General features: G+C 47.1%; 1 protein-coding gene across 1 annotated transcript in view; it reads right to left on the bottom strand.

Annotated features, from left to right (window-relative positions):
- The window catches only part of EHD2 (EH domain containing 2), a 199,397-nt gene that overhangs the window by 13,195 nt on the left and 159,352 nt on the right, over positions 1-26,850 (bottom strand). The window contains exon 4 of the mRNA XM_078661069.1: positions 1,988-2,152. Within this exon, the coding sequence (XP_078517195.1) occupies positions 1,988-2,152 (165 nt within the window). The remainder of the gene's footprint in view (positions 1-1,987; positions 2,153-26,850) is intronic.

A 26,850-nucleotide genomic window follows, 5' to 3' on the forward strand; every position in this document is an offset into this window, starting at 1 on the left:
CCTACTTTGCAGCGATTGTTCCTTCTTTCCTACCATCTTTCCTTCTTTCTTTACTTCTTTGTCTTTATTTGTTTTGGTTCTTCTGTTTTCCTTTCTTTCCTTCCTTCTTTCTTTCCCAAAGGTAAGAGGCTGGCAGTGCATTGTTTTTTTAGTTCAGTGTTAGCCAAGATCTTTTTCTTTCACTAAAATTATGTGTATGATGTAGTTACTTATAAGGGTTTTTAACCACACATCATCCATTTGTCTGAGGCTGTGCCATTCACATTTTTGTCCCACCCACTCAAGCATGCATCAAGAGACAATGCGCCAGCCCCATTCATCCATTGGCTAACTTCATTATGAGTTACAGCATTCTGTTCTTTCAGAATGAGCACATCTACACATATAGTAGTTCCCTTCAGAGTCAGAGGTTATCACGGTAATGTGTTATTTTTTTTAGGCCAAAAAACGTTTGCCATAAGTCAATGTATTTTTTAGATCGACAAAGCCCCAGTGGCTTCCTGAACAATAAAAGTTTGAAAAAACATGAAAAAACAAGGAATTGCCAAAAGGCTGGCAGGCAATGCCAGACCCATTGGCTTTGCCAATTTTTGATTCTATTGAGTTGATAAAATAAGTACCAATTTTTACTGGGTTTTAATAATTTTCTTTGTAACGATTTTCTATGGAAAGTGCTTTGACTAAAATATAATTAACCTTTTATTAATATTAAGGCATAAATGAAAGAGTAAACATTGCGCTGGGCATGCAAGTTGCCCGCTTGGGATGTTCTACTGCTCTTATAAATTAAGAGAAGATGGAGGCAGGAGGTGAAACCACATAAAAGGCTAGAAGGGGTACCAACCAAACCATCTAAAGTACTGTGGGTTGAGCTGGAACGGGGATATGGTAAATTGATAACTGTCGGAAGGCAAAAAAAAAAGTATGTCAGGAGACATGGAGTGAGTGTCTTTGTAGGGGGAAGTATAGCCCAAGAATGAGCTAACGACACAGGGCCTCGTTTATGCGCCTCCATGCGCCTCCGCTACGTCACTTTTTGTGAGGTTTCGTGGTGCCGAAGCCTACGTGATACTTAGGCAGCACTAAGCCACTTTTTTGGCTTAATGCTGCCTGATAAATATCAGTCCTTTTAATGCAGTGTTCTGCGTTAAAGGGGCGCGCAATGGGTGTTGTTGCAGGTGTTCTCAGCAACATTCATGGCCTTTTGCCACTGCCCCAGATTTACGAGAAATTATGAATCTGAGGCAGTGCCAAAAGATTACGCCTCCCCAGGGGAGGCATAAGGGAGGCACAACTAGGAGAAATGTATTTTTTCCTCCTCGTTTTTCCTTTATCTTTGTGTGCTGCATTCTGCATCACACATAGAAAGAGGAAAAAGCCTCTTGTGATTATTTTTGTACGGAAAGGCTTTCCTTCCTGTACAAAAATAATCATACCCGCAATGCAGGCATGCTTGCACCATGTTGCAAAGGTGCCTGCGTTGGCGCACGGCAGGCAATTGTGCGCCGCCGCAGGGGAAAAGGACAGAAATGCACCGTATCTTATAGATACGGGGCATTCCTGCCCTTTTCTTTTGCCATAGGGAAGCGCAGCAGGAAGGCCTGACTTCTTCCAGGCCCCCTTTTCCTTCTGGAGGTATGGCTTCTAAAAGTGGATGTGAATCTTCCAGCCTAGTGTGCACAGTTGGAAACACAATTAAAATGATGCACCAAGTTATGATTATTTTTGTAGATGCCCTGACAACACTACATTTGTACCTTGGAGAATCCTCTGAAGGAAAAGAGGGGATCAATTGCTACTCCCTGAGGTTTTCTTCAATGGCACAACCGTAAGAAACTGAGGCTGTAGGCTTCTGAAGAAGGGTGCTGCCATTTTGCTTCACCCAAAGAAAATCACTCTGCCTATGAAAATGCTACCTTGTTAGCCCCTGTTCTACCTTCTGCCATCTTCGTCACTAGAGTGCAAGTGGTGCCCCTGCCAACCTTACCTGCATTTTGTTGCAGTCAGGGAAGTCTCCGGGCGAGATGTGATGCTCAAGCTGGATCTTCGCAAAGATGACGGGCAGCTTAGCAATGAGCTGCTTCTTCTTGTTGTCCTTCCCAAACACAGATGGCATCTCTTTCTTGAGGTAGCTGATGATGTGGGCATGAACCTGTGGAGGGGATGGAAGAAAATAATTAGAAAGGAATTATTATTTAGATTATAAATGAGTATAGGACGACAGGCTGTCGAAGCATTTCAACCCACAATGATAGGCTAATGCATATGAGAGTGCAGCATAGGGGACAGTCAAATGACTGGCAGGTTGACTTTGCCCCATTGCTGTAGCCCTTTCAGAAGCACTGGCATAATGGGGATCATCCCATTTCTGTCTGGGTCAATAATATTCTACAGCTTGGGAGAATCCCACTTAAAAACTCACCAACTGTGCCCTTAGAACTTACTGAGATATTTTTCCTTTCCAAGATATTGTGTGTGCCACTCCTACGTATGTTGCACATACCACCTGATGTAATGCTTTCTACAGAATTTGCCTGAGCTATGTCACAAAGATGCATGGGGCTTCCAAACAGTACCTGACAAAGCACTTGTATCTTTATAAATATCTTCTAATAAGGGGAGAGGGACTTATAGTTCAAAAGTTTGATGCAGTAAGTGTATAACATACATTTTAGGGATCACTACACAAAAAGCTCCTTTTCCCCTCACCTGAACCCAAAAACAACAATATATGGTACAAATGTAATAATGAGTGCCACTTAGAATCAACATATGTTGGGGTAAAGGTCCCTTGAGGGTAGAGGCCTTCTAAGACTGAAGCCTCTTGCAATGGATAGCGCTTGGGATTGATGTTTCTTGGAGAGGGTTTTCAAAAGGGTGAGGATCTGTTAAGGTGAACTTTCTTAAGACAAAGGTCTCTAAGGGGGTACCTTTCTTGAGGTGTGGGTATCTTGGAGTGGAGGTGTTTTGGGAATAAGGTATCTTGGACTGGCCACTGCTTACAGTGTAGGCCTCTTAGGGAGGTGATTTCTATGGTGTGTTAATCTATTGGGATAGTGGTGTTTTAGAGTGAGAGATCTCAAGATGGACGTTTCTTGAAGGGGAGGTCTCTTACAGTGTTTGTCCCTTTGGGTTGTCTCCGCTATATTACAATTCCATTATATCCTATGCAACTTGTAATATGGCGAACAGAATATCTGCTACGTTTGTGACGGAGTATCCCATCTGCCAAGATTGTAATTAGGCCTTTAGTTTGGAGGTCTCCTAATAAAAGTCTGAAATATTAGGACGTCACTTGGATTGGTAGTCTCTAATGGGGAATGTCTCATTAGGTGTTGGTCCCTAATAGTATGAGCTCAGATCATGTTAATCAATCCAAGGAACGTCTTGGAGTAACTAAGATTCAAGCCCGCCCTTCAAGAGATCTTGCTCCATTATTAAAATAAGCATTAGCAAAGCCAATAGGCCTGGTGTTGGCTGCCAGCCTTTTGACTTTATCAATGGTCGTTTTGTTTTTGCACAACTTTATTGTTGGGAAACCTGCTTGCCCTCTTCAATCAAAAAAGCATTGGCAAAAAGCAAAAATATTTTTGGTCTCAAAAAGCAGACAGTAAACTCTTGCACTGAAGGGAACTACTTTCTGTGAGAATGTGCGTCTTATGCAGGGTGATATCAGCCAATGGCTGAAGGGGGCAGACCCTAGTCTTTCGGACTGTCTGAAGTCTGGGCCCAAGGACTTTTTTTTTAACTCTTTATTCGTGACTGCGATCAGATAGTACATTGTACATACATGTATCAAACATCCTATACAGTCTTTTCTCTTATTCTCCCTTTTAAACTTTAGGCAACTGACTCATTGTCTCTCGTGGTTGGGTCCGTATAATTCGTCTATGACAGCGTGGACAACTCTATGTAATAGTAATATTTCTTTACAAATGGGTGCAAACTGCCAATGCCCGATCACTTCTCAGCGTGTATACATCTGTGGACCCATAGGTTAAGACATTGCCAGTCCCCATCCCTCCCAACATCCCTTCCCGTTTCGTACGTGTCCTGATATCCCAGCGTATTCTGTGCTGTACTTCTGAGCCTTGTGTAGGAGAGTAGGGTCTGCTATCCTATGGTCACCCCAAATTTTTGCTTTTTGCTTCACTGGTTTTCGACTACTGAGGCTGTGGGCCTGCTGATCAGACCCCCAGCCTGCTGTTCTCTCACTAAATTACTGACACATGTGCTATAGGCCCATACCAATTGGAAATGGACTCCTTGTCAGCCCCTGTATAATGCACTATAGGTGCACAGGGCATAGGGGCCACCAAGGCCTACCAGGGGCTGCAGCATATCTTTTGCCACCCCTGGCTGGTTCTTAAATTGACACAACTGGCTGATCACTCAGCTGGGGTAAGGTGGTGTAAACACCCCTTGCTTAGATATAGTATACCTATATCTAAACCTATATCTGGACACATGTAAACCTGTGAGCCACTCCTATGGAAGGCCTCATCAATCCTGGAGGCAGAGTGCGTGGTTTTATGTGAGATGGAGCTCTAGCATGAGCTGAGCCTGTCTGCAGCTGTCGGGAACAACTCCCTAAGCTGTTTCAGGATAATGCCATACCATATACTCTTAAGTGCCTTATAATCCTCGCGGTTAAATAGCAACTTTGGTTTGGCTTTATCAAAACATGTCGTGTAAGGTGTCATACGATTTGGAATACCATCCCCTCGCCAGTTCTGGCGACGGGGATGGCATTCCACCCCTCTAGAGGGGTAAGACATGTTGCTTTACTGAAACGCGGTTAATTTCTCCAAAGACCTTAGATCCACAAAATGGATGCCTCTGCCACAGACAAATGTCTGGACCCCTGTAGCTGACCGAAACTCAGCCAAAGGGGTCCTGGACAAAGGGTTTCCTGTCACGGGAGGGTGTCACCGCCCTCCAGACAGGAGATAGTGGATTGTAGCAGGGAGGTTTGAAAGAAACCAGACACTGCCTGGGGCGCACAAGGCTGCCCCTTGCATAATCCGGCCAAACCGGTTCTGGGGCACTCCAGCCCTCGTGCCAGGGCGGCCTGGATCAAAGGAAGGGGGTGTATCCACCCACTTCCTGGGTCCCACCCATAGGGGAGGACCTAGCAGGTAATCACGCCCCCCAGATTCGAATAAGAGTGGGAGCAGTGCCAATGCACATCAGATTTCCTGGAAGAAACATTAGAAACGAAACTCTGGACCCTTGGACCTCCATCTCAACGTGGAAGCCCGAAGAATCTCCCTTGTGGTCAAGGAGTGACCACCCTGCAGCAGCAGGCACCATCCAGCCCTCGACGTCTACTTAGTTGCAGTTCCCGCCGGAACTCGAGCGACTGAGATCGACGAGATCAAGCCTGCCTGCCTTCTAACAGCCCGATCCACAGTCCCTGCAAAGCTGAGACCCGTGGAGGCGACCGGAAGCGTGGGGCACGCCATCTTGAATTGACCACGAGACGCTGACCGTGCAGCCCACGAGTGATCCTCGAAGCTGTGCACCGGGGTTTGAGAAGCCCCCACCCTGAGCTACTCCTGAGCCGAAGTTCAGCCCTCCACACTCGACGAGTGCTGCGTGGGGCCCTTCTGCTCTATTTGGCTCAACGCGTTGGCCCGGTCACTTGCCAGCTGGCTAGTGGTCCCTGTGCCGACGAAACGACTAAGAAGACTCGTGAATCTGGTTGCTCCAGATCCACATCAGCTCCCCTGAAAAGGAGCCCCGACTCTGACCTTCCTGGTCCGAGTGAGAAGCAATCTTCCGATCCCGCGTGGATTGCTCTTGCCAAGGCTTGTTTGCTCCAAACTTGAAGCCGACTGCACCGACGGTGAGAGCCTGCGTGGGACAGATCGTGACCTGCTCCTGGACGTCGCAGATGCCCCAGAGCCCACGTGACAGCGGAGAGAAGCTCCACGACGACCACCTGATTGCGCCCGACATTGCCTGGTTCCGTCCTGGTTCCACCCTGGTCACTGCTGAGTGACCCAGACTCTGTCCCCTCTGCTTTCAGGTACTCTACAACTTGAGTCCACCCTTGGACTCCACCGGACACTTCATCTTTAACCCGCCTGCAGCCCTTTCAGCTTCAAGCACCAAGAGCCTGCGAGTCAGAACCCGACGTCACTTCGACCCTGTGCACCCACTTCCTGTGGGTGAGGTAACTTTGCTCCGCCGGTGTTCCCACACTGGTGCACACCTCTAGGGTCTGTGTGTTAAGTTTTGTTCCTCTAGGTTCAGCGGAAGTGTCCTTTAACTTTAACTTTACAACTTTTACGCACCATTGGTTAACATTGGTGCGTGCGTGCGCTTTCCGCACATCTCCCGAATCCCGAGGGCCATTCCCGACTTCAGCATTGCTTGTCCTGACTGCTCCCAGCGATTCCCTAGGCCCTAGGCCTAACCACTGCTCGAGTGGCATCTCTTATACCACTTGTTTAGTATATGGTTTGAGTGGCCCCCTGCCCTCATCCATAATTGTGCAACTTTGTATGTTCAAACAGTGCTTTTGATTTAACGCTTGTGCCCCTTTATTCATAAAGAATACTGGGGATTGTTTTTAGTAATAAATACATATATTTTTATAATATATACTTGTGTGGTGTCCTTTCATTTGGTATTACAGGATTGTATGTGGTAAAACAGCTCGCTTAACACGACCTCTTAAGTTAAGCCTTTAGGCTGCTTAGTCCATGCTACCCCTAGGATAGCTTGTCTAATAAGGTTGACTTACAACCAGACACCATAAGGGATTGTTTGGTCTGATAACAGGTGGTTCCAGAATTGGAAACATCACCTATCAGGCCAACTTCTCACATTGGTGAGCAGCGGTGCGGATTTGAGCTTGCTGTTGTTTTACCATTGCAATCTTTGTATCAAATTGAAAGATCACATCAAGTACCTCTAGGTACATATAAATCAAAAGCTTAGCATATTAAGTTCTACTGGACTTAGTAGTTGTAGGTTGAAGGGATTAGCACACCCTGACTACAACTCACTAGTAAGGTACAGTAGGAAAACACTTAGTGTAGGTAGGTGCATCACTTACACCACACTAGAGTCATGTCTGACACAGGAAAAGCCTCAGGGTCTGCTCCTGTGACAGTTGACCTTACCCAGGCAACTTCCAGCTATGACAAACTAACCCGAAGGGACTTGATTGCCTTGTGCAAATCAAGAGGGTTAAAAAGGGGCAGAAGTCCCACCTGCCAAATCCTGATAGACATCCTAGAACAGGATGACTTAGACAAGGTGAATGGAATTCCCTTACAGTCAGGAAGTGGAGAGAAACCCCCTGTAACTGGTACCCCTCAGGAGGAAGAAGGAGAAGAGGTGGATGAGGACTCAGAGATTGAGGACACAGAAGGCCAGGGTCAGGAGGGTAGCCAGGTTGGATTTGCCAGGCTTAGCCAGGCCAATTTAAACCTACTGGGAAATGGAGAGGGCCAGCACCTCCCCAGATCCCACAGTCTTATTCTCCCAGGCAACAGAAGAGTGAGATCTCCCTCAGGGGACTCTCATATTTCTAGTGCCTCCAGAGAATCTGAGAGAGGTATGACTGCCTCTCAAAAGACTGAGCATAGGGCCAGAATGAGGGCTGTCAGACTCCAAATAGAGAGGGAGGAGGTAGCCCTGGCTCAAGCTAAACTTACCTTGGCTCAAGCTAGACTTACCTTGGCAAGAGAGCAGAAATTAAGTGGCTTAGATGCCACTGGTGGCAGCAATTTTCCAAGAGAAAAAGACAGGGGCTATGACAATAGAAACCTGACAAAAATTGTGCCCCCCTTTAAAGAAGGGGATGACATCCACAAATGGATGACTGCTCTGGAGAGAGCCTGCATGGTACAGCAGGTTCCTCAAGATCAGTGGGCTGCAATTTTATGGTACTCCTTTTCTGAGAAAGGGAGGGACAGGCTCCTCACAGTTAGACCTGAGGATGCCAAAAACTACTCTGTTTTGAAGAGTGCTCTTATTGAAGGGTTTGGCCTAACCACTGAGCAATACAGGTTGTTGTTCAGAGACACCCAAAAAGCACAGACTCAAGACTGGACTGATTTCGTTGAGTGTGCCACTAAGGCTTTGGAGGGTTGGTTGCAGGGAAGTAAAGTTTCAGACTATACAGGATTGTACAATCTTATAATGAGAGAACAGATCCTTAATAACTGTACAAACCAGCTGTTGCATCAATACCTTATTGACTCTGATCTGACCTCTCCCCAAGAATTGGGAAAGAAGGCAGACAAATGGGTCAGAACAAGGATTAAGCAGAAACCCCAGAACCAAGGTGGTGACCAGAAGAAAACAGACCAGAAGGGTGGTAATCAGAATCAGAAAGATAAAGAAAAAGACCAGAAGTCTTCAGGCCCCCAAACTAATAGTAAGGAGGGTGGTTCCCAAAATGGTAACAAGAAGAAGAAGAACAAAGGTCCAAAGACACCTTGGTGTAATACCTGCAAATCAGTTTCACACTGGGGCAGTGAGTGCACCAAGGCAAATCCAGTTCCCACCACTACAGCTCCTAAAGCAACTGCAACCCCAAGTACAGTAAGCAGTGGTGGAACACAGACCAAGGGTGTAGCTGGGTTGACCCTGGGTATTGAAGTAGGATCTGGCCTAGTCAGAATCCCTACACAGGCAGTTCTCCTGTATGATGTGGACATTGAGTTGCCCACTGCAGTAAGCCCCACTAACCTGGGCAAATACAGGCAGACTCCCTTAATTAATGAGAAACTGGCTCAAGCCTACAGGGACACATGTGCCAGTGTCACAATGGTGACACCTGACTTTGTGGACCCTGGACAGATTGTACTAGGAGAGAGCTACCTAGTAACCAATGCAAGCAACTCCACTACTTCCCATAGTGTGGCAGTTGTGAACTTCTCCTGGGGAGGAGTTGATGGCCTAAAGAAAGTTGTGGTGAGTGCAGACCTACCAGTAGACTGTCTGTTAGGCAATGACCTTGAAAGCTCAGCATGGTCAGAAGTGGAGTACAGGACTCATGCAGAAATGCTAGGGATTTCAGAGCATGTCCTTGCCATGACAAGGGCTCAGGCTAAGAAGTGCCTTCCTGAACCAGTGGTGGATCTTGGAACAATAGACCATCCACAACCCAAGAGAAGGAGCAAGAGAGGAAAGGCTGAGCCTTCCACCTTGCCCCAGGTTGAGGATCAAGTTTCAGAGGAAACTGATTCTGCAGTCCAAGAGGAGACTGTCTCTGAGGAGCTTGAACCTGACCAGGTTGAGTTTCTGGGGACAGGGGGACCCTCAAGGGCAGACCTGAGGCAGGCTCAATTAGATTGCCCTTCCCTTGAACCCCTCAGACAGCAGGCTGCTGCTGAGGCTGCTGGGGATGCCCAAGGTACCCATACTGTGTATTGGGATGATGGACTCCTTTACTCAGAGGCTAGAGACCCCAAGCCTGGCATGACCAGGAGGTTGGTTATACCTCTGCAGTTTAGGGGGTTCCTTCTTACCTTGGCCCATGATATTCCCCTTGCAGGACACTTAGGCCAGAACAAGACGTGGGACAGGCTTGTCTCACACTTTCACTGGCCTCACATGTCAGAGAATGTCAAGGAGTTTTGTCGCTCCTGTGTCACTTGCCAAGCCAGTGGTAAGTCAGGTGGCACAACAAAGGCCCCCCTAATACCACTACCTGTGGTGGGGGTCCCCTTTGAGAGAGTTGGAATTGATATTGTGGGTCCAATGGACCCCCAAACAGCATCTGGGAACAGATTCATACTGGTGGTAGTGGATCATGCCACCAGGTATCCAGAGGCTATTCCCCTAAGGACCACCACAGCACCTGTGGTGGCAAAGGCCCTCATTGCAGTTTTCTCAAGAGTGGGCTTTCCTAAGGAGGTACTATCAGATAGAGGCACGAATTTTATGTCTAGCTATCTGAAAGCAATGTGGAAGGAATGTGGAGTAAACTATAAGTTTACCACCCCATATCATCCACAGTGCAATGGGCTTGTGGAGAGATTTAACAAGACCCTTAAAGTCATGATAAAAGGATTACCAGAGAAGCTCAGGCGGAAATGGGACATTCTTTTACCCTGCCTGCTCTTTGCTTACAGAGAGGTCCCACAGAAGGGGGTTGGCTACAGCCCTTTTGAACTTTTGTTTGGCCACCCTGTGAGAGGTCCATTGTGTTTGGTGAAAGAAGGATGGGAGTTACCTCTCAAACAACCCAAACTAGACATAGTGGACTATGTACTTGGTCTCCGCTCCAGGATGGCTGAGTACATGGAAAGAGCATCTAAAAACCTGGAGGCCAGCCAAGAATTACAGAAAGCTTGGCATGACCAAAAGGCTGTGCTGGTAGAGTTCCAACCAGGACAGAAGGTATGGGTACTGGAGCCAGTGGCTCCAGCAGCACTCCAAGACAAATGGAGTGGACCCTATCCTATTATTGCAAAGAAGGGAGAAGTCACCTACTTGGTGGACTTTGGAACACCCAGGAGCCCTCACAGGGTAATCCATGTGAATCGCTTGAAAGCATTTGTGGACAGGGAGGACAAGAGCTTGCTCATGGCCACAGATGGGGAACAGGAGGAAGAGAGTGACCCTCTCCCAGACCTGCTTTCTCAGAACCCTGATGATGGTTCAGTTGATGGAGTAGCCTTGGCAGGCAGCCTCACTGACCAGCAACAGATGGACTGCAGACAAGTTTTGCAGGCCCACAGGCATTTGTTTTCACTCACACCCAGCCAGACTGACTGGTGTACCCATGTAGTGGACACTGGTGACAGTCTGCCTGTCAAGAATAAGATCTACAGGCAACCTGACCATGTCAGGGATTGCATCAAGGCTGAGGTGCAAAAGATGTTAGAGCTTGGAGTGATTGAGCCATCAGAGAGCCCATGGGCCAGCCCAGTAGTCCTGGTGCCAAAACCTCATACCCAAGATGGAAAGAGAGAAATGAGGTTTTGCGTGGATTACAGGGGTCTCAATGCTGTCACTAGGACCGATGCTCACCCCATTCCAAGAGCAGATGAGCTCATTGACAGATTGGCTTCTGCCAAGTTTCTGAGCACATTCGATCTGACAGCTGGCTACTGGCAAATCAGACTAGCTGAGGAGTCAAAAGCCAAAACAGCATTCTCTACCCCTAGTGGACATTATCAGTTTGTGGTAATGCCCTTTGGTTTGAAGAATGCACCTGCCACTTTCCAAAGGTTGGTGAACCAAGTCCTTACTGGGTTGGATGACTTTTGTGCAGCTTATCTGGATGATATTGCTGTCTTTAGCTCCACCTGGGAGGATCACCTGATCCACCTGAAGAGAGTTTTGGAGGCCCTGCAGAAAGCAGGCCTAACTATCAAGGCCACTAAGTGCCAGATAGGGCAGAGTAAGGTTGTATACCTGGGCCATCTAGTAGGTGGAGGCCAGGTTCAGCCACTGGAGAGCAAAATCCAGGCCATACAGGACTGGGCTCCTCCAGTTACCCAGACACAAGTCAGAGCCTTCTTGTGCCTGACTGGGTATTACAGGAAGTTTGTGAAGAACTATGGGTCTATAGTGACACCATTAAATGACTTGACATCCAAGAAGATGCCAAAAAAGGTTCAGTGGACAGTTAGCTGTCAGAAGGCATTTGATGACCTGAAGAAGGCCATGTGCTCTGCACCTATCCTAAAGAGTCCTGACTACTCCAAACAGTTCATTGTACAGACAGATGCTTCTGAGTTGGGGGTGGGAGCTGTGCTCTCACAACTTAATCAAGATGGTCAAGACCAGCCTATTGCTTTCATTAGCAGGAGGCTGACCCCAAGAGAAAAACGTTGGTCAGCCATTGAGAGGGAGGCCTTTGCTGTGGTTTGGGCATTAAAGAAGTTGAGGTCCTACTTGTTTGGAACTCACTTCCTGGTGCAAACAGACCATAAGCCCCTCTTGTGGCTTAATCAGATGAAGGGTGAAAATCCCAAACTGCTCAGGTGGTCCATTTCCCTACAGGGGATGGACTTTACAGTGGAGCACCGCCCAGGGACTGACCATGGTAATGCAGATGGTCTCTCCCGGTACTTCCACTTAGAACATGAAGACTTATCTGGTCAAGGTTAGTTTAATGTCCCTGCGTTTGGGGGGGGGTTGTGTAGGAGAGTAGGGTCTGCTATCCTATGGTCACCCCAAATTTTTGCTTTTTGCTTCACTGGTTTTCGACTACTGAGGCTGTGGGCCTGCTGATCAGACCCCCAGCCTGCTGTTCTCTCACTAAATTACTGACACATGTGCTATAGGCCCATACCAATTGGAAATGGACTCCTTGTCAGCCCCTGTATAATGCACTATAGGTGCACAGGGCATAGGGGCCACCAAGGCCTACCAGGGGCTGCAGCATATCTTTTGCCACCCCTGGCTGGTTCTTAAATTGACACAACTGGCTGATCACTCAGCTGGGGTAAGGTGGTGTAAACACCCCTTGCTTAGATATAGTATACCTATATCTAAACCTATATCTGGACACATGTAAACCTGTGAGCCACTCCTATGGAAGGCCTCATCAATCCTGGAGGCAGAGTGCGTGGTTTTATGTGAGATGGAGCTCTAGCATGAGCTGAGCCTGTCTGCAGCTGTCGGGAACAACTCCCTAAGCTGTTTCAGGATAATGCCATACCATATACTCTTAAGTGCCTTATAATCCTCGCGGTTAAATAGCAACTTTGGTTTGGCTTTATCAAAACATGTCGTGTAAGGTGTCATACGATTTGGAATACCATCCCCTCGCCAGTTCTGGCGACGGGGATGGCATTCCACCCCTCTAGAGGGGTAAGACATGTTGCTTTACTGAAACGCGGTTAATTTCTCCAAAGACCTTAGATCCACAAAATGGATGCCTCTGCCACAGACAAATGTCTGGACCCCTGCAGCTGACCGAAACTCAGCCAAAGGGGTCCTGGACAAAGGGTTTCCTGTCACAGGAGGGTGTCACCGCCCTCCAGACAGGAGATAGTGGATTGTAGCAGGGAGGTTTGAAAGAAACCAGACACTGCCTGGGGCGCACAAGGCTGCCCCTTGCATAATCCGGCCAAACCGGTTCTGGGGCACTCCAGCCCTCGTGCCAGGGCGGCCTGGATCAAAGGAAGGGGGTGTATCCACCCACTTCCTGGGTCCCACCCATAGGGGAGGACCTAGCAGGTAATCACGCCCCCCAGATTCGAATAAGAGTGGGAGCAGTGCCAATGCACATCAGATTTCCTGGAAGAAACATTAGAAACGAAACTCTGGACCCTTGGACCTCCATCTCAACGTGGAAGCCCGAAGAATCTCCCTTGTGGTCAAGGAGTGACCACCCTGCAGCAGCAGGCACCATCCAGCCCTCGACGTCTACTTAGTTGCAGTTCCCGCCGGAACTCGAGCGACTGAGATCGACGAGATCAAGCCTGCCTGCCTTCTAACAGCCCGATCCACAGTCCCTGCAAAGCTGAGACCCGTGGAGGCGACCGGAAGCGTGGGGCACGCCATCTTGAATTGACCACGAGACGCTGACCGTGCAGCCCACGAGTGATCCTCGAAGCTGTGCACCGGGGTTTGAGAAGCCCCCACCCTGAGCTACTCCTGAACCGAAGTTCAGCCCTCCACACTCGACGAGTGCTGCGTGGGGCCCTTCTGCTCTATTTGGCTCAACGCGTTGGCCCGGTCACTTGCCAGCTGGCTAGTGGTCCCTGTGCCGACGAAACGACTAAGAAGACTCGTGAATCTGGTTGCTCCAGATCCACATCAGCTCCCCTGAAAAGGAGCCCCGACTCTGACCTTCCTGGTCCGAGTGAGAAGCAATCTTCCGATCCCGCGTGGATTGCTCTTGCCAAGGCTTGTTTGCTCCAAACTTGAAGCCGACTGCACCGACGGTGAGAGCCTGCGTGGGACAGATCGTGACCTGCTCCTGGACGTCGCAGATGCCCCAGAGCCCACGTGACAGCGGAGAGAAGCTCCTCGACGACCACCTGATTGCGCCCGACATTGCCTGGTTCCGTCCTGGTTCCACCCTGGTCACTGCTGAGTGACCCAGACTCTGTCCCCTCTGCTTTCAGGTACTCTACAACTTGAGTCCACCCTTGGACTCCACCGGACACTTCATCTTTAACCCGCCTGCAGCCCTTTCAGCTTCAAGCACCAAGAGCCTGCGAGTCAGAACCCGACATCACTTCGACCCTGTGCACCCACTTCCTGTGGGTGAGGTAACTTTGCTCCGCCGGTGTTCCCACACTGGTGCACACCTCTAGGGTCTGTGTGTTAAGTTTTGTTCCTCTAGGTTCAGCGGAAGTGTCCTTTAACTTTAACTTTACAACTTTTACGCACCATTGGTTAACATTGGTGCGTGCGTGCGCTTTCCGCACACCTCCCGAATCCCGAGGGCCATTCCCGACTTCAGCATTGCTTGTCCTGACTGCTCCCAGCGATTCCCTAGGCCCTAGGCCTAACCACTGCTCGAGTGGCATCTCTTATACCACTTGTTTAGTATATGGTTTGAGTGGCCCCCTGCCCTCATCCATAATTGTGCAACTTTGTATGTTCAAACAGTGCTTTTGATTTAACGCTTGTGCCCCTTTATTCATAAAGAATACTGGGGATTGTTTTTAGTAATAAATACATATATTTTTATAATATATACTTGTGTGGTGTCCTTTCATTTGGTATTACAGGATTGTATGTGGTAAAACAACTCGCTTAACACGACCTCTTAAGTTAAGCCTTTAGGCTGCTTAGTCCATGCTACCCCTAGGATAGCTTGTCTAATAAGGTTGACTTACAACCAGACACCATAAGGGATTGTTTGGTCTGATAACAGGTGGTTCCAGAATTGGAAACATCACCTATCAGGCCAACTTCTCACACCTAGTAATCGCGAAGGGCTGACGCATTCAAATAATTGTGATCATCATACACTAGCAAACCTGTACACACCATGGACAAGGCTCTATTCGTGGTCACACCCTCTCCCACCCGACTGTCTCCGTAGGCCCCAAGGACTTGAATGACAAAGGCAAGCTCTACAATGTTGATTGTGCCCTGGGACCAAAGAATATCAGTGAGTTTGAATGGCGCAAAATGCTGGAACTCCTTCTATATATGGAAATTGATTTCATTGTTTGCTGCATGCAGAAATGTATTTATTCCCGTTGTTAAGCTATACACCATGCAATATCCTTGCATAGTCTTCTTTTTTTAGATAGTTTACCTTAGAAACAAGGCACAATGAGAAACTAAGTTATATTTTTTTTCAAGAAAAAATAGACTTTCCTATATATGTACATGAGTGAGGAGTGAGATAGGTCACTGCCTCTATGTAGGGATTTTAAAATTAAATTCAATTAATCCTTTGTGACCTTCCTTTACAAAGTGTAGAACATAGTGATTAGCTTTACGCACTTTAGTGTGCTTTTTAGGCAAATCTGTGCATATGCCATACTGATGGCATGGAGGGAGGGGAGGGTTCCAAACTACCTCACCTGCGAAAAGAAGTGAGCCTTGCTTGAATGAGAAAGTAGCTATACACTACTACCTCTAGTGATGAGATTTCCATAGAACACATCTTCACTTCAAGATAATGAAAGCTCACGACTGCAAAGACTTCCAGCAAAGAAATGATCAAGGGACAGAACTTGAAAGTTGAGAAGTCTGAGAATTATTGTGCTTTGAAAGTGTGTTTTCAATGAGACCATAGCACCAACTAAAGCATGAAAGCGCTGATCTCATGGAGCAATTCCCTCTCGTAATAGGGTGGTTCTACAGAATGGAGCAGCTGATGTGATTGAAACAGGCGGGCGGATGGATGGATGGATGGATGGATGGGTGGATGGATGGATGGGTGGATGGATGGATGGATGGATGGATAGATAGATGGATGGATGGATAGATAGATAAATGGATGGATGGACGGGTGGATAGACGGGTGGTTGGATGGATGGACAGATGGACGGATAGATAAATGGATGGATGGACGGGTGGATAGACGGATGGATGGATGGGCAGACAGGGGTCGGTGTGTGGATTGGTGGATGGAGGGATGGCTCCTTGGGGGGTGGTTGAATGGTTGGCAGTATGGGTTGATTGAATTGATGGTCTGGGTGGGTGTGTAGCTAGGTAAGTCAACAACAGTTTAAGGCATCGAAAATGGGCGATTGCCCAGGGTCTCCATCTCGCAAGGGCCCCCCTGAGAATATTAACTTTATCAATATTTGACCTCCGTCTATTCTATTTCTCCGTGCACGCCTCTCTCCCTGTCTCTGCCCACTGTTACCTCAGAATCTCTCTCCCAAGTGTCCCTTGAAGGATTTTTGGTTCCCCATGTCCGACATATTCCGACTGCTTTCGAAAGTTTTACTATAAATCAGTCTTTTTTGGCACCACGCGGGCTTGGAAATGGGTAATGCAATTCAAAGTTATTCTTTAGAGGTGCCCCAAAAATAGGTCTTCTTTCCATGCCCTAAAACCCTTAAGATAACACGAGGTAATTAAGAGAGAAAAAGAAGAAAATAATGAGTAGAAAGGAAAGCAAGAGAAAACAGGGAGAGAGAGATGACTGGAGAGGGCTTTTTGAGTGCACAGACGGCCTCTCGGTGATAGCAGGTAAACACAAGAGCCGCCGTACAGATAAACAGACTCTAACAGGGCGATTCGCCACGTTTTGTACTTGAGCCGCGCCAGGACCGGAGGCCGCGGTAATTGGCTGCGGATGGGCGTCACAGTCTTGGAAGCGTGTGCTTCGTGATGTTGGTGTGAGCACACGCGTGTTTATCCGAGCGGCTTCCTGTCCACCGTAAACCCGCGCAAATCCACCAAAGGCAGTTAGAAGCAGTTAGAGGAGTAAATCCCGAAGAAGGAGCCAACTTTTCACTGGCTTCATAAAGAAGTACTGTGTTTGGAAAAAGTCATGTGCTGCTGGGCTCCGAGTTGAATTGTCTGTTCCTTTTGCTGGAAGGGGGCGGGGGTTGTGTTTCTGTGAGACAGAAGAGCGCGCGTGCACATACTGCAGTTGCCTGCACCATCTCTGAGTCTGCTTTACTTGCGGTGTGTGTGAAGTTGCACCGTTTCTGCCTGTGCTTTACTTATTTATTTATTGTATGCATTTTTATAAAGCGCGGACTCTACCCGAAGGTGTCAGAGCGCTGTACAATAGAACCAGCCACGTTACAAGAGAGACATTTTCAAAGTAGTACGTGCAAAAATAGCAGGACACAGAATCAAACACAGCAGGCAAAAGGAACACAATATCAAACACAGCAAGCAAGGAATGTACAAAAAATAAATAAATATAACAAATTTACAATGACTAACGAACTTCCTGGCGGGGTCTGAGAATGAAGGAATTAGTTCTGAAAGTGTCTTTGGAATAGAAGATATGGGGCATATTATCAAGCCTGGGCGATAAAATTATCGCCGCTTTATCGGCCGTTTTCGGACAATAAAGCTGCGATAATGTTATAATGTTATCGCCCAGGCTTGATAATATGCCCCATGGTGTTTGTGTTATGAAATGTGCACTGCTGCTGGCCTGTTGCACGCTAGTGTGCATGAAGCTTGCCGTGCTGTCTTTTCTGAACTCGTTCTGCATGCATGAACACAGGGAAGCTTGCAATACTTCTTGTCTGATCGTTTTTTATGTGGCACGAGCACTGTTGTGATTGTTGTGTGTCAGGGAAGCTTGCATTTTTTATTTTTTTTTGCATATTTCAATAGCGTGAACTCAACCCGAAGGTATTGGAGCGCTTTACATGAGCACCGGTTACTTACACATTCAGGCACGGGGGATAAAGTGATTTGCCCAGAATCACAGGATGTGGACGGGACCCCGAGGCTCGAACCCTGGGGCCTCATTTATGAAAAGTGACGCATCGCTGCATGAAAACAGCGATGCGTCACTTTTCAATGCACTCTCCCTGCGACACTAATGATGCGCCATATTTACAGTATGACGCATCATGTTGCAAGGAGTTACAGATACGTCAGTATTTCTGACGTATCTGTAGGCACAAAAGTGACGCATTGCTGGAGTGTGTCACAAAAGTGACGCAACTCCAGCAATGTGTCCTTTCACATGGGGCAAGCCCCATGTGAAAGGGCCTGCGCCAGTCTAATGCCTGCTGTGAGGCAGGCATAAGAAATTGACGCATTTGTGTCCTAGAAGTGGCACAGTGAAATCTTATAGATTTCACTGCATCACTTCTATTACCCTTTCTTGCGTCAGAACGCCCACCCCTGCATACATTATACCTGGCGTAGGTATAATGTAGCGCAGGGGTTTACAAAGTGACGCATCTACCTAGATGTGTCACTTTGTAAATATGGTGCAACAAGGCACAATTTTTACGCTGCTGGTGCGTCACAAAAAGTGACGCACCGGCGACGTAAAAGTGACGCACGGCCTCATGAATGAGGCCCCTGGTGTTCAGCACCAAAGTCGGCAGTCTAGCCGATGGGCCACATCCTCTTCCATTGACACTGCATAAGCTGTAGCTATTCTCCATGTGTAGGAATCTTGCACTGACACTGCCTGACTGAGGCAGCACCATATAGTATGTGTGAGTGAAGTGTGTTTTCGCTTTCAGTCGCTGGCTCCCTATTGAGCGGCCTTCGGTACAAGTACAAACAAACAACCACTCAAAAATAACCTTACCACCTCCGGCAAGCTGGGGACATCACGAGTATAACAGATGCCCCGCTGGGCACAGAAGTGATATTTCTTTTAATACATTTCCTAACATAGAGTAATTCATACTAAGAGGCTCTTCCTGAGGCGGTTCCGTTCTTTCGTTCCCAGGGAGAGGCTCTGAAGGAGGCGGCTGCGTACTCCTGATGGAGCGATGAAGCGCCCGCCACACAAAGCCAGGAAGAGCAACTGTGATCCGACAAACTTCAAGAGGGGCAGGACGTTTGCAAGAGCTGCATCGGGATACTGAGTGACCCCTGACCCCGGAAGAGCGTGGCGACGCGAGGCGCGCATGGTGGAAATAAGCTGCGCAACTGCAGGGCTTTAAACACTTTGACAAACCTATAGTGCTATTTTTGGCAACACACCCCACCCACACAATAACAGAGCATGCATGAATAAATAAATACACAACACAACTTTTGTTTGGGAAAAATATTGCTGCAGGTTTATTCCATACAAAAGTATGCAATATGATGGGTTATCTTACGGGCGATCCAAGGGCAGGCAGCTGTAACCAACCTATGCTGCCCTGCCCGCCTGAGGAGTCGAGCACTGTGGAGAACCCAATCACGGTGTGTCCGGCCCAAAGAGGACGTCAGGATGGCCAGGGGAGGCATAAATAGCCTCCCCACCTCCTCAGCGTGCTGGAAGTGGCGCGCTAAGGGGCAGATTTATGAGGCTCTTGCGCCTCCTTGCGCCGCAATTGCATCACGTAATGTGACGCAACGGTGGCGCAAACAATGCGCCCTATTTACAACGTGACGCATCTAGGAGATGCGTCACGTTGCAAACCCCTGCGCCATAAGGAGGCGTTCCTGCGCAGGGGGGGCGTTCCTGCGCAGGAACGCCTCCTAAAAGTGGCTGAGTGAAATCTATGAGATTTCACTCAGTCACTTTCTTCGTCAATTCCCTACGCCTGCTTGAAGCAGGCGTAAGGGTGACGCACCATACATTGAACAGGTGGCCCCTGTGCATTGCAGGAGTCATGTCGCACTTGCGACATGACTCCTGCAATGCGCCGCCCGTGCGCCGAGAGATGCGTCACGCATCTTCACTGCCTTGCACCATGGTGCGCCGCATTGTAAATGCGGCGCACCATGGGTGGCGGAGCAGTGGCGCACTGTGGCGCACATTAACTGGCGCATCCCTGGCCCTAAGTGCCTAAGGCAAGGGGGACTCCTCCCTCAGTCCAGGAATAATTTTACTGTCTTTATGCAAAAGTTGAGACAACAGTTTTCTACTGTTTTAGCAAATGAGGTTAATTGGTTTAGCTGGCTTTCAGAAAGGAAGCTTCCAACCAGGATTTTAAGTGGGATGAAAAAAATGGGGGTCTCTCCAAGGGGCGTGTTCGATGTAATTAAGGGCGTGGCTTAAAACACAAACTGAAAATCTGTGCTTAGCATAGTGCGCCACTGACTGGTAGTTTACCTGCTTCTGTCATTGCATCCAGATATATAATACATTACACCTACACAGTGCATTAAATGAAAAAAAATAAGTGCAGGTATGGATTGAGTGTGTAAGGGAATGGCAGCACATCGCAAAATGACACATATACCACGTGGATAAGGCACAGTGCTATTGAGGCCAATCACAAATGCAGACATGCAGATGGCACACGGCGGCAATCTGTAGAAGAGCCATCATCAATCCACACACAGACTGTTTGCTCATCAGTAACTGAGTGCACTGGTTTATTCTGGAATCACTTCCACTTTCCGTTCACAAAAATAAACGTCTACTCTATGCTGCCTGTCGAGCGACCAAAAATTTCTCATGGAAGGAACATAGGACTGACATATGGAGTGTATGAGATAGCTACGTTGAACATGGCTCCAAGGGAATTCCGCAGTCGGCCATGATGAACCGCATCAGCTGTGTGAGGCAAGATTCCCCAGCCGCGGCTTGCACAGGTAAATGCAGTGGGGCGGTGAGGCGGGGCTGGGGCGGGGCGGTTTGTAGGGCAGTTAAATCCAACATATAATGGCAATGTGAAAACGAACTAAATAAATAAATAAAAGCACGTACCTTGCGCTCGCAGCATCGCAGACAGCGATGCGGCGAGCGCAAGTTAAATGCTTTTATTTATTTACTTATTTAGTTTTCACATCGCTGTTGTATGTCGGATTCCACTACCCTCACCCCACCCCACCCCACTTGGCTTCACCGACCCACAGCATTTACCTGTGCGAGCCGTGGCTGATCTTCCTTTGAAATGTGTTTTCTCGGGATGGACACCCCACTCCCTGCCCAAATCCTGTAAATGGTCGTTTTTGGTGCATTTGGAACTGGTATTACCCTTTTTCCAACCAACTCCTTCGGTTCCCATTCCAGGCTTTATAAGACAAAATCTAATGTCAGTGGCGGCTCCTCTGCAGTGGCGGAGGAGCATCGCCTCACTGCCAGGCTCAGAACCAGCAAATGAAAATTAAAACGATGTTCTTTCATCATTTTAATTTACATTTGCTGGCTCTCAGCCAGCAGTGTTGGGAGGGACGGGCCAAGGCTATGGAGGTGGGAGGAGGAGTGCTATGTGCACTCCACTCTCTAAGTGCGCATATGTGCTTTGGCCAGCCATCTCAGGCCAACCAAAACCCACATGCGCACTTAGGTTTTCTCCAGCCCAGCAGCATTGAACACCTGAGCTGGAGAAACCCAACAGACTCCCTGGTCTGAGCAGGGCGCCTTTCCTGCCTTCTCAGACCAATCCCTGTGCTGCTCTGCAGCATGGGGATTGGATGGGAGTCGTCCCAGGGGATGCTGCGACCTCACCCAGGAAGAGGAGGAGAAGCGACGCAACGCTGGAGGAGGCCAGCGGATGAAAGTAGGTTTTATTTCAATTTTATATTGTATTCCCCCACACACAACACACCACCCTTTGTTTATGGCGGCCGCCACATTCTACTGTGACATTTTGGCTCACGAAAGACACTCCTCCATTTACCTGTATGAGGGACCCTCATAGCTCTGTGATGGGAAACAACTATTACAACGCAGTCATTACAACACATTAGATTTACAACACAGTCATTACAACACAACAGCCTTTACATTGCATGCTATTACAATGCAGCCATTACAACGCATGTCACTACCACGCCTGCCATTACAAGGCATTATAAGGTAAGTAATGGGGAATAGTAATTTTTACCCCTACACTATCCAACTCTTACCCTACTGTTGCACTCACTGGAATGGGAATAGTAATTTTTACCCCTACACTATCCAACACTTACCATACTGTTACACTCACTGGAGTGGAATAGTAATTTTTACCCCTACACTATCCAACACTTACCCTACTGTTGCACTCCCTGGAGTTAGAATAGTAATTTTTACCCCTACACTATCCAACACTTACCCTACTGTTGCCCTAAAAGTATTATGTATTGTAATGGAATGCGTTGTAATGGTATGTGTTGTAATGGAATGCGTTGTAACTGTAGTTTCCAAAAATGCATTGTGATGGCGTGCGTTGTAAAATCATGCGTTGGGTGGATGTTGCGATATAAAAATTGCGTTGTAAAGGCATGTGTTGTATATGTTTGCGTTGTAACATGTCCTATTCCTCTGTGATACTTGTTCCAGTACCAGTTTTTACGAGAAAAGAAATTGGTTGGGAGGAGTTATACAACCTCAAACCCTCGCCTCTTAAAAATAATTCTTTGGAGGAGTCAACAATCCATGTCCTGCCTTTTTGGAGCATAACATGTTTGGAAAAGAAAGCAACACTTCCTCTCACATGTTAAAGAGTTTAACAGATTTTTGTAGGAAGACAACTACTTCAGTCCATCCCTGTAGGACAGTATATGACAACAGAAAAAAATCAACAGCAATGCAGTACCTCAGTCAGTGCTTGTGGGTGGGGTGCTAGCCTATGTTCATAAGCTGCTTCCTCTCTATGACCACATTAATTCCTATTATATTTCTGAGGTTTCTACAAGCTTTCTCTCTGACTGGAAACTCACGCAGAGCATGGGTAATTTCACCAACTCCAAAAATTGCTAACATTTATACCTAAAATCTGCAGGGAATTTAGAAAGGTGGGTATTCTGCAGAACAAAATCAGTGCCTCAGGTTTAGTCGGTATACTCTTGAAGCATGAGGGTTGGTCTGTTGTTTGTGATGTTAAGCAGATCACAGCAATCCTAGACATTCTGCAGCCCTGCGGATAGGCCAACCCTGTAGACCTGCACAGCTGTTGTGTTAGTTTCTTGTTCATTTTAAGGTGTTTGTTTACTTCAAGGAAACGGGGTTCTTATATTGTCACCAGAGGTCTGCAATCTAGTTCCTGTTCGGCCATGTCGGTACATTGTTAACAAGCATTTAGTAAATGCAGGAAAATATGCTACAGCCAATAGAAATGGAGGAAATGTTGAGTGGCAAGCACAGGAACCAATGAAAAGTTAGGAAAAGGAGGGGTCGGAATGTAAGCCACTTTTAAGGTTTATATTAAAAGCAATAGATTTCACAGGCACAGCACAAGCGCTGTGCAGGCGAAACCTAAAAAGGGCAGTTTCCAGTGTTTGTTCTGAGTTTTGCCATCAGTTTTTGCAATAGAATATTCTCTGGCACAACAGTCTGAAACCCTGCTATGGGGCAGTGTGCACAAACTGTGAAGGCAGAGGCCGTTCACTTAAGTTGGTGGTGCCATATAATTATAGGGTAACTGCTTACAGCGCCAATTAGATCATGCCATCATCAGAAGGGTCGAGTCAAGCACCGTTAATAACATGTTTTTGAAAGACTTTGCATATAAATGATAGCTATCTTGAATAGACATGTGGCGCAGACTCTGCTGTCCACCAAAATTATCTGAGACCTAGGAAAACATGCATTGGCAAAGCCAATAGGTTTGGCTAGGATTTTCAGTTGATTATTATTATTATTATTATTTTAAAGCATGCTGCAGTGAATGCATCTATGAGATAAAGAATATTATCTGTGACGGTTCAGTGTACTATTGAAATTTCAATAGCGTGAAATCAGATAGAAATACTCCAACATCAACTCTATGAATATTTGAAAGAATTGGCAACAATAGATCTTGTAGACAGCTGCAATGTCTCGCCAGACCTAATAGACCCAAGCATTGGCAAAGCCACTTGATCTCACCATTGGGACCCACTGGCTTTGCCAATGGTCTTTAGAAATGCTGTACAGCACCCCCACGCTGTGCAGCATAGTTAAGAAGAATAAGAAAACCTCTGATGTGGCTGCCCATGTCATTTTATAAGCATGCGCAACATGCATGCATGCACCAATAAAATGACGCAGGTTTTTTTTCCTATGTATTTACCAATTCAAATTGGATTGGTAAATAAAATAGAAAAATAAGCACAAAATCGTTTTTTTAGGTTAAAGCCTACCAGACAGAGCAGCTGGTTGGTTTGTTAAAAACACAAAAGCGCAAAAGAAACGCAGGACGGAGAAGCAGATGATGGTGAGCACATCACAAAGGGGAGTGCCGGAGAAGCATATTGTGGAGAGTTCGCAAAAGAGAGTGTGCATGGGAAGAGATGCACACTAGGAAGACAGCTGAAAAACACATGCACTGTTGTGGAAAGCTCAAGACAAAAGAAAAAAATAAGGGGCAGATGTATCAAGATTCAATTTTGCGATTCCTAAATAGCGATTTATAAGGAATCGCTATTTAGAAATCGCAAAATGGAATGTATGAAAGAAATCGCTATTTTTTTGCGATTCCTTACACTTCCTTATTTGCGAAATCGCATTTTGCGAATTCGCAAATAAGGAATAATTTCCCATGCATTCCTATGGGCCAGGAGGCCCATAGGAATGATTTTGAACTAATTCTCAAATTGCGAATTCGCAATTTGCTAATCGCAATTTGAGAATTATTTCAAGGGTGCAGGGGTGTCTGAAAGACACCCTGCTGCACCCCGGAAATGTACATATGTGTGCATATGGCGCACATACATGCCCCATGGGCATGCGTGCGCATCACATGCCACCTTAAAAAATGCAAAATTGTGCATTTGTTTTGGACTTCGCAAATTACCATCAACTACAAGTTGGTGGTAATTTGCGATTCCTTAACCAAAAATCGCAAAAGAAAAATGCTTCATACATAGCATTTAAGGAATCGCAAAATTTGCAATTTCTTAAATGCTATGGCAAATTAAGGAATCGCAAATCTTTGCGATTTCTTAATTTGCGAATTTTTGATACATTCAAAATCATGCAAAATGACCATTTGCGAGTCGCAAAGGCCGAAATTCTGTGAATTTCGGCCTTTGCGAGTCGCAGAACGGTTGATACATCTGCCCCTAAGTTCCCTAAAAGTGAACAGTGGAAGCACACAAGCAAATTGGGAATGTTCTAGGAGTTGGACAGGCACAAGATGGACAGGGCAAGCCATTGAATGAGTAGCATGCAAATGAGAGTGACCGTAAAGCCAATCAATGGTAAGTAGTGGGCAGGCAGCAAATCCCGCTATGTATTTTATATACCCACAACATGTCTTTTGTGAATAGACAACTATGCCATCTGTTAGGCTCGAGCGAATAAGCATGTTGTGCCCAGTTCTACACTCCCTCAGCGGACTGCCACTGACATGCTTGTAAACATCCATTTTCTCTTGTTTTTCTTGTCAATGTGCTCCGACTCTCCTCTTGTAAATGTAAATGTAAATGTAGTTGAGCTTATATAGCGCACGCTACCCGCAGTGGGTGTCCCGGCGCTTGCTTAGGGAACCCTTCCTGGTATTCCCCTGTGAGATAGCAGGGTATCCACAAGGTGAAAGTCAGGCATCCCGCCACGAGGGGCCGTTGTGGAGATTAAGCAAGCTATTGCCCAGAGTCGCAGAGTGTGAACCCGTGAGTCGAGGAGGCACCGGGGCGAGAATTATCGAGTCCGTGGAATTTTTAGCCCAAGACCCGCCGAGGCGGGGAATTGAACCCTGGTCCAGGACCGATCTCAGCTTCCGGGTCTGCTGCCTCTAACCCCTGAGCCACACTTCTCCACCCTTTACTCACTCCTCATTACCCCTCTGCTATTTCCCTCTTTCTCATTTCTTCCCCTTCTCTTGCTTCCCCTGTTCTCTCAGGTATCTCTGTTATTTTATGTTTTTTGTATAAAGCCCATTCATCAATCTCTTGGACCTTACAGCTCTTGAGTGCAGATATATGCCTCTGCGGTTTTGCGGTTGACCATGGAGGGTTTTCCATTGGCAAAGACCATGGATATTCCACGCCTAGAATAGACTGAGGTGGTGTTAACTGATACATTTTCTTTAGGGCTGTGATCGGAATGGTGAGGGTTACCTTGCGACCTGCTGGTCAAGCCCCTATGTGTGGAATGTTTTGGGATTGTCTCTGTGGGGCACATTGCAGTGGAGGATGCTGGTCTTCTGACCTGCCTCTAAACCTATGTCAGCTCTGTGGTAAAATCTGTCAATGTAGGGTCACTTTTCATCGTCCCTTCTCAATCCCGGTTATCTCACTTATTTCTCCTTCAAGCTCTGCTCCTTTCCTCGCGGTCTCGTTCTCATATGTCACGCATTCGATCCCAGTCCCTTCTCCCCATCTCTTCTTCTAATCCAATATTTGCCTCTTTCACTAATTTCCAACACCTCCCGTCAAACCCAAAATTCCCTCCCCTTTCTCTCTCACAGGTAATTTTGTCCTCACTGATTTATCTACCTTATTCATTCACCCTCGGTCTACCTTCCCCTCCCCCACTCACTTTCCTAAATGTTCTCCATCTCAGTATCAATCTCTCCTTAAATTTTTTCTCACCACTTTCTTTTGCTTCCCCCTTTCTCATTGTCTATTCCATCGCCCATTTCTCTCTTTCTCAAAATCTTTTGTTCCCCCAAGCTGCCCATCCATGCCTCTCTGATTCACTATCCTTCCCCGTTTCTTTTGGCTCGTGCACCAAGGGTCAGATTGGCCTATCGGACCGGGACAAAAATAGGCCGGGGCACCAAAAGAAAAGTGGCACCAAGTAGCAAACCATATAGATGAAAAAGTTGCCCACATTCGCAAATCAGGCCAGTTTTGAGCCTGCAAAGACACGCTGTATGAGTATTTTGCAAGGTATGGGAGACTGCAGGCATTTGTTCTTGCTGCAGGCAATGTATGTGGTGAAATCACGGAAATCAGCAGTAAAAACAGGCCCAGCAGACCACAAAAACCGGCCCACAAACCGGCCCT

Source organism: Lissotriton helveticus, chromosome 9, assembly GCF_964261635.1.
Source record: "Lissotriton helveticus chromosome 9, aLisHel1.1, whole genome shotgun sequence".
NCBI classification, from domain to species: Eukaryota; Metazoa; Chordata; class Amphibia; order Caudata; family Salamandridae; genus Lissotriton; species Lissotriton helveticus.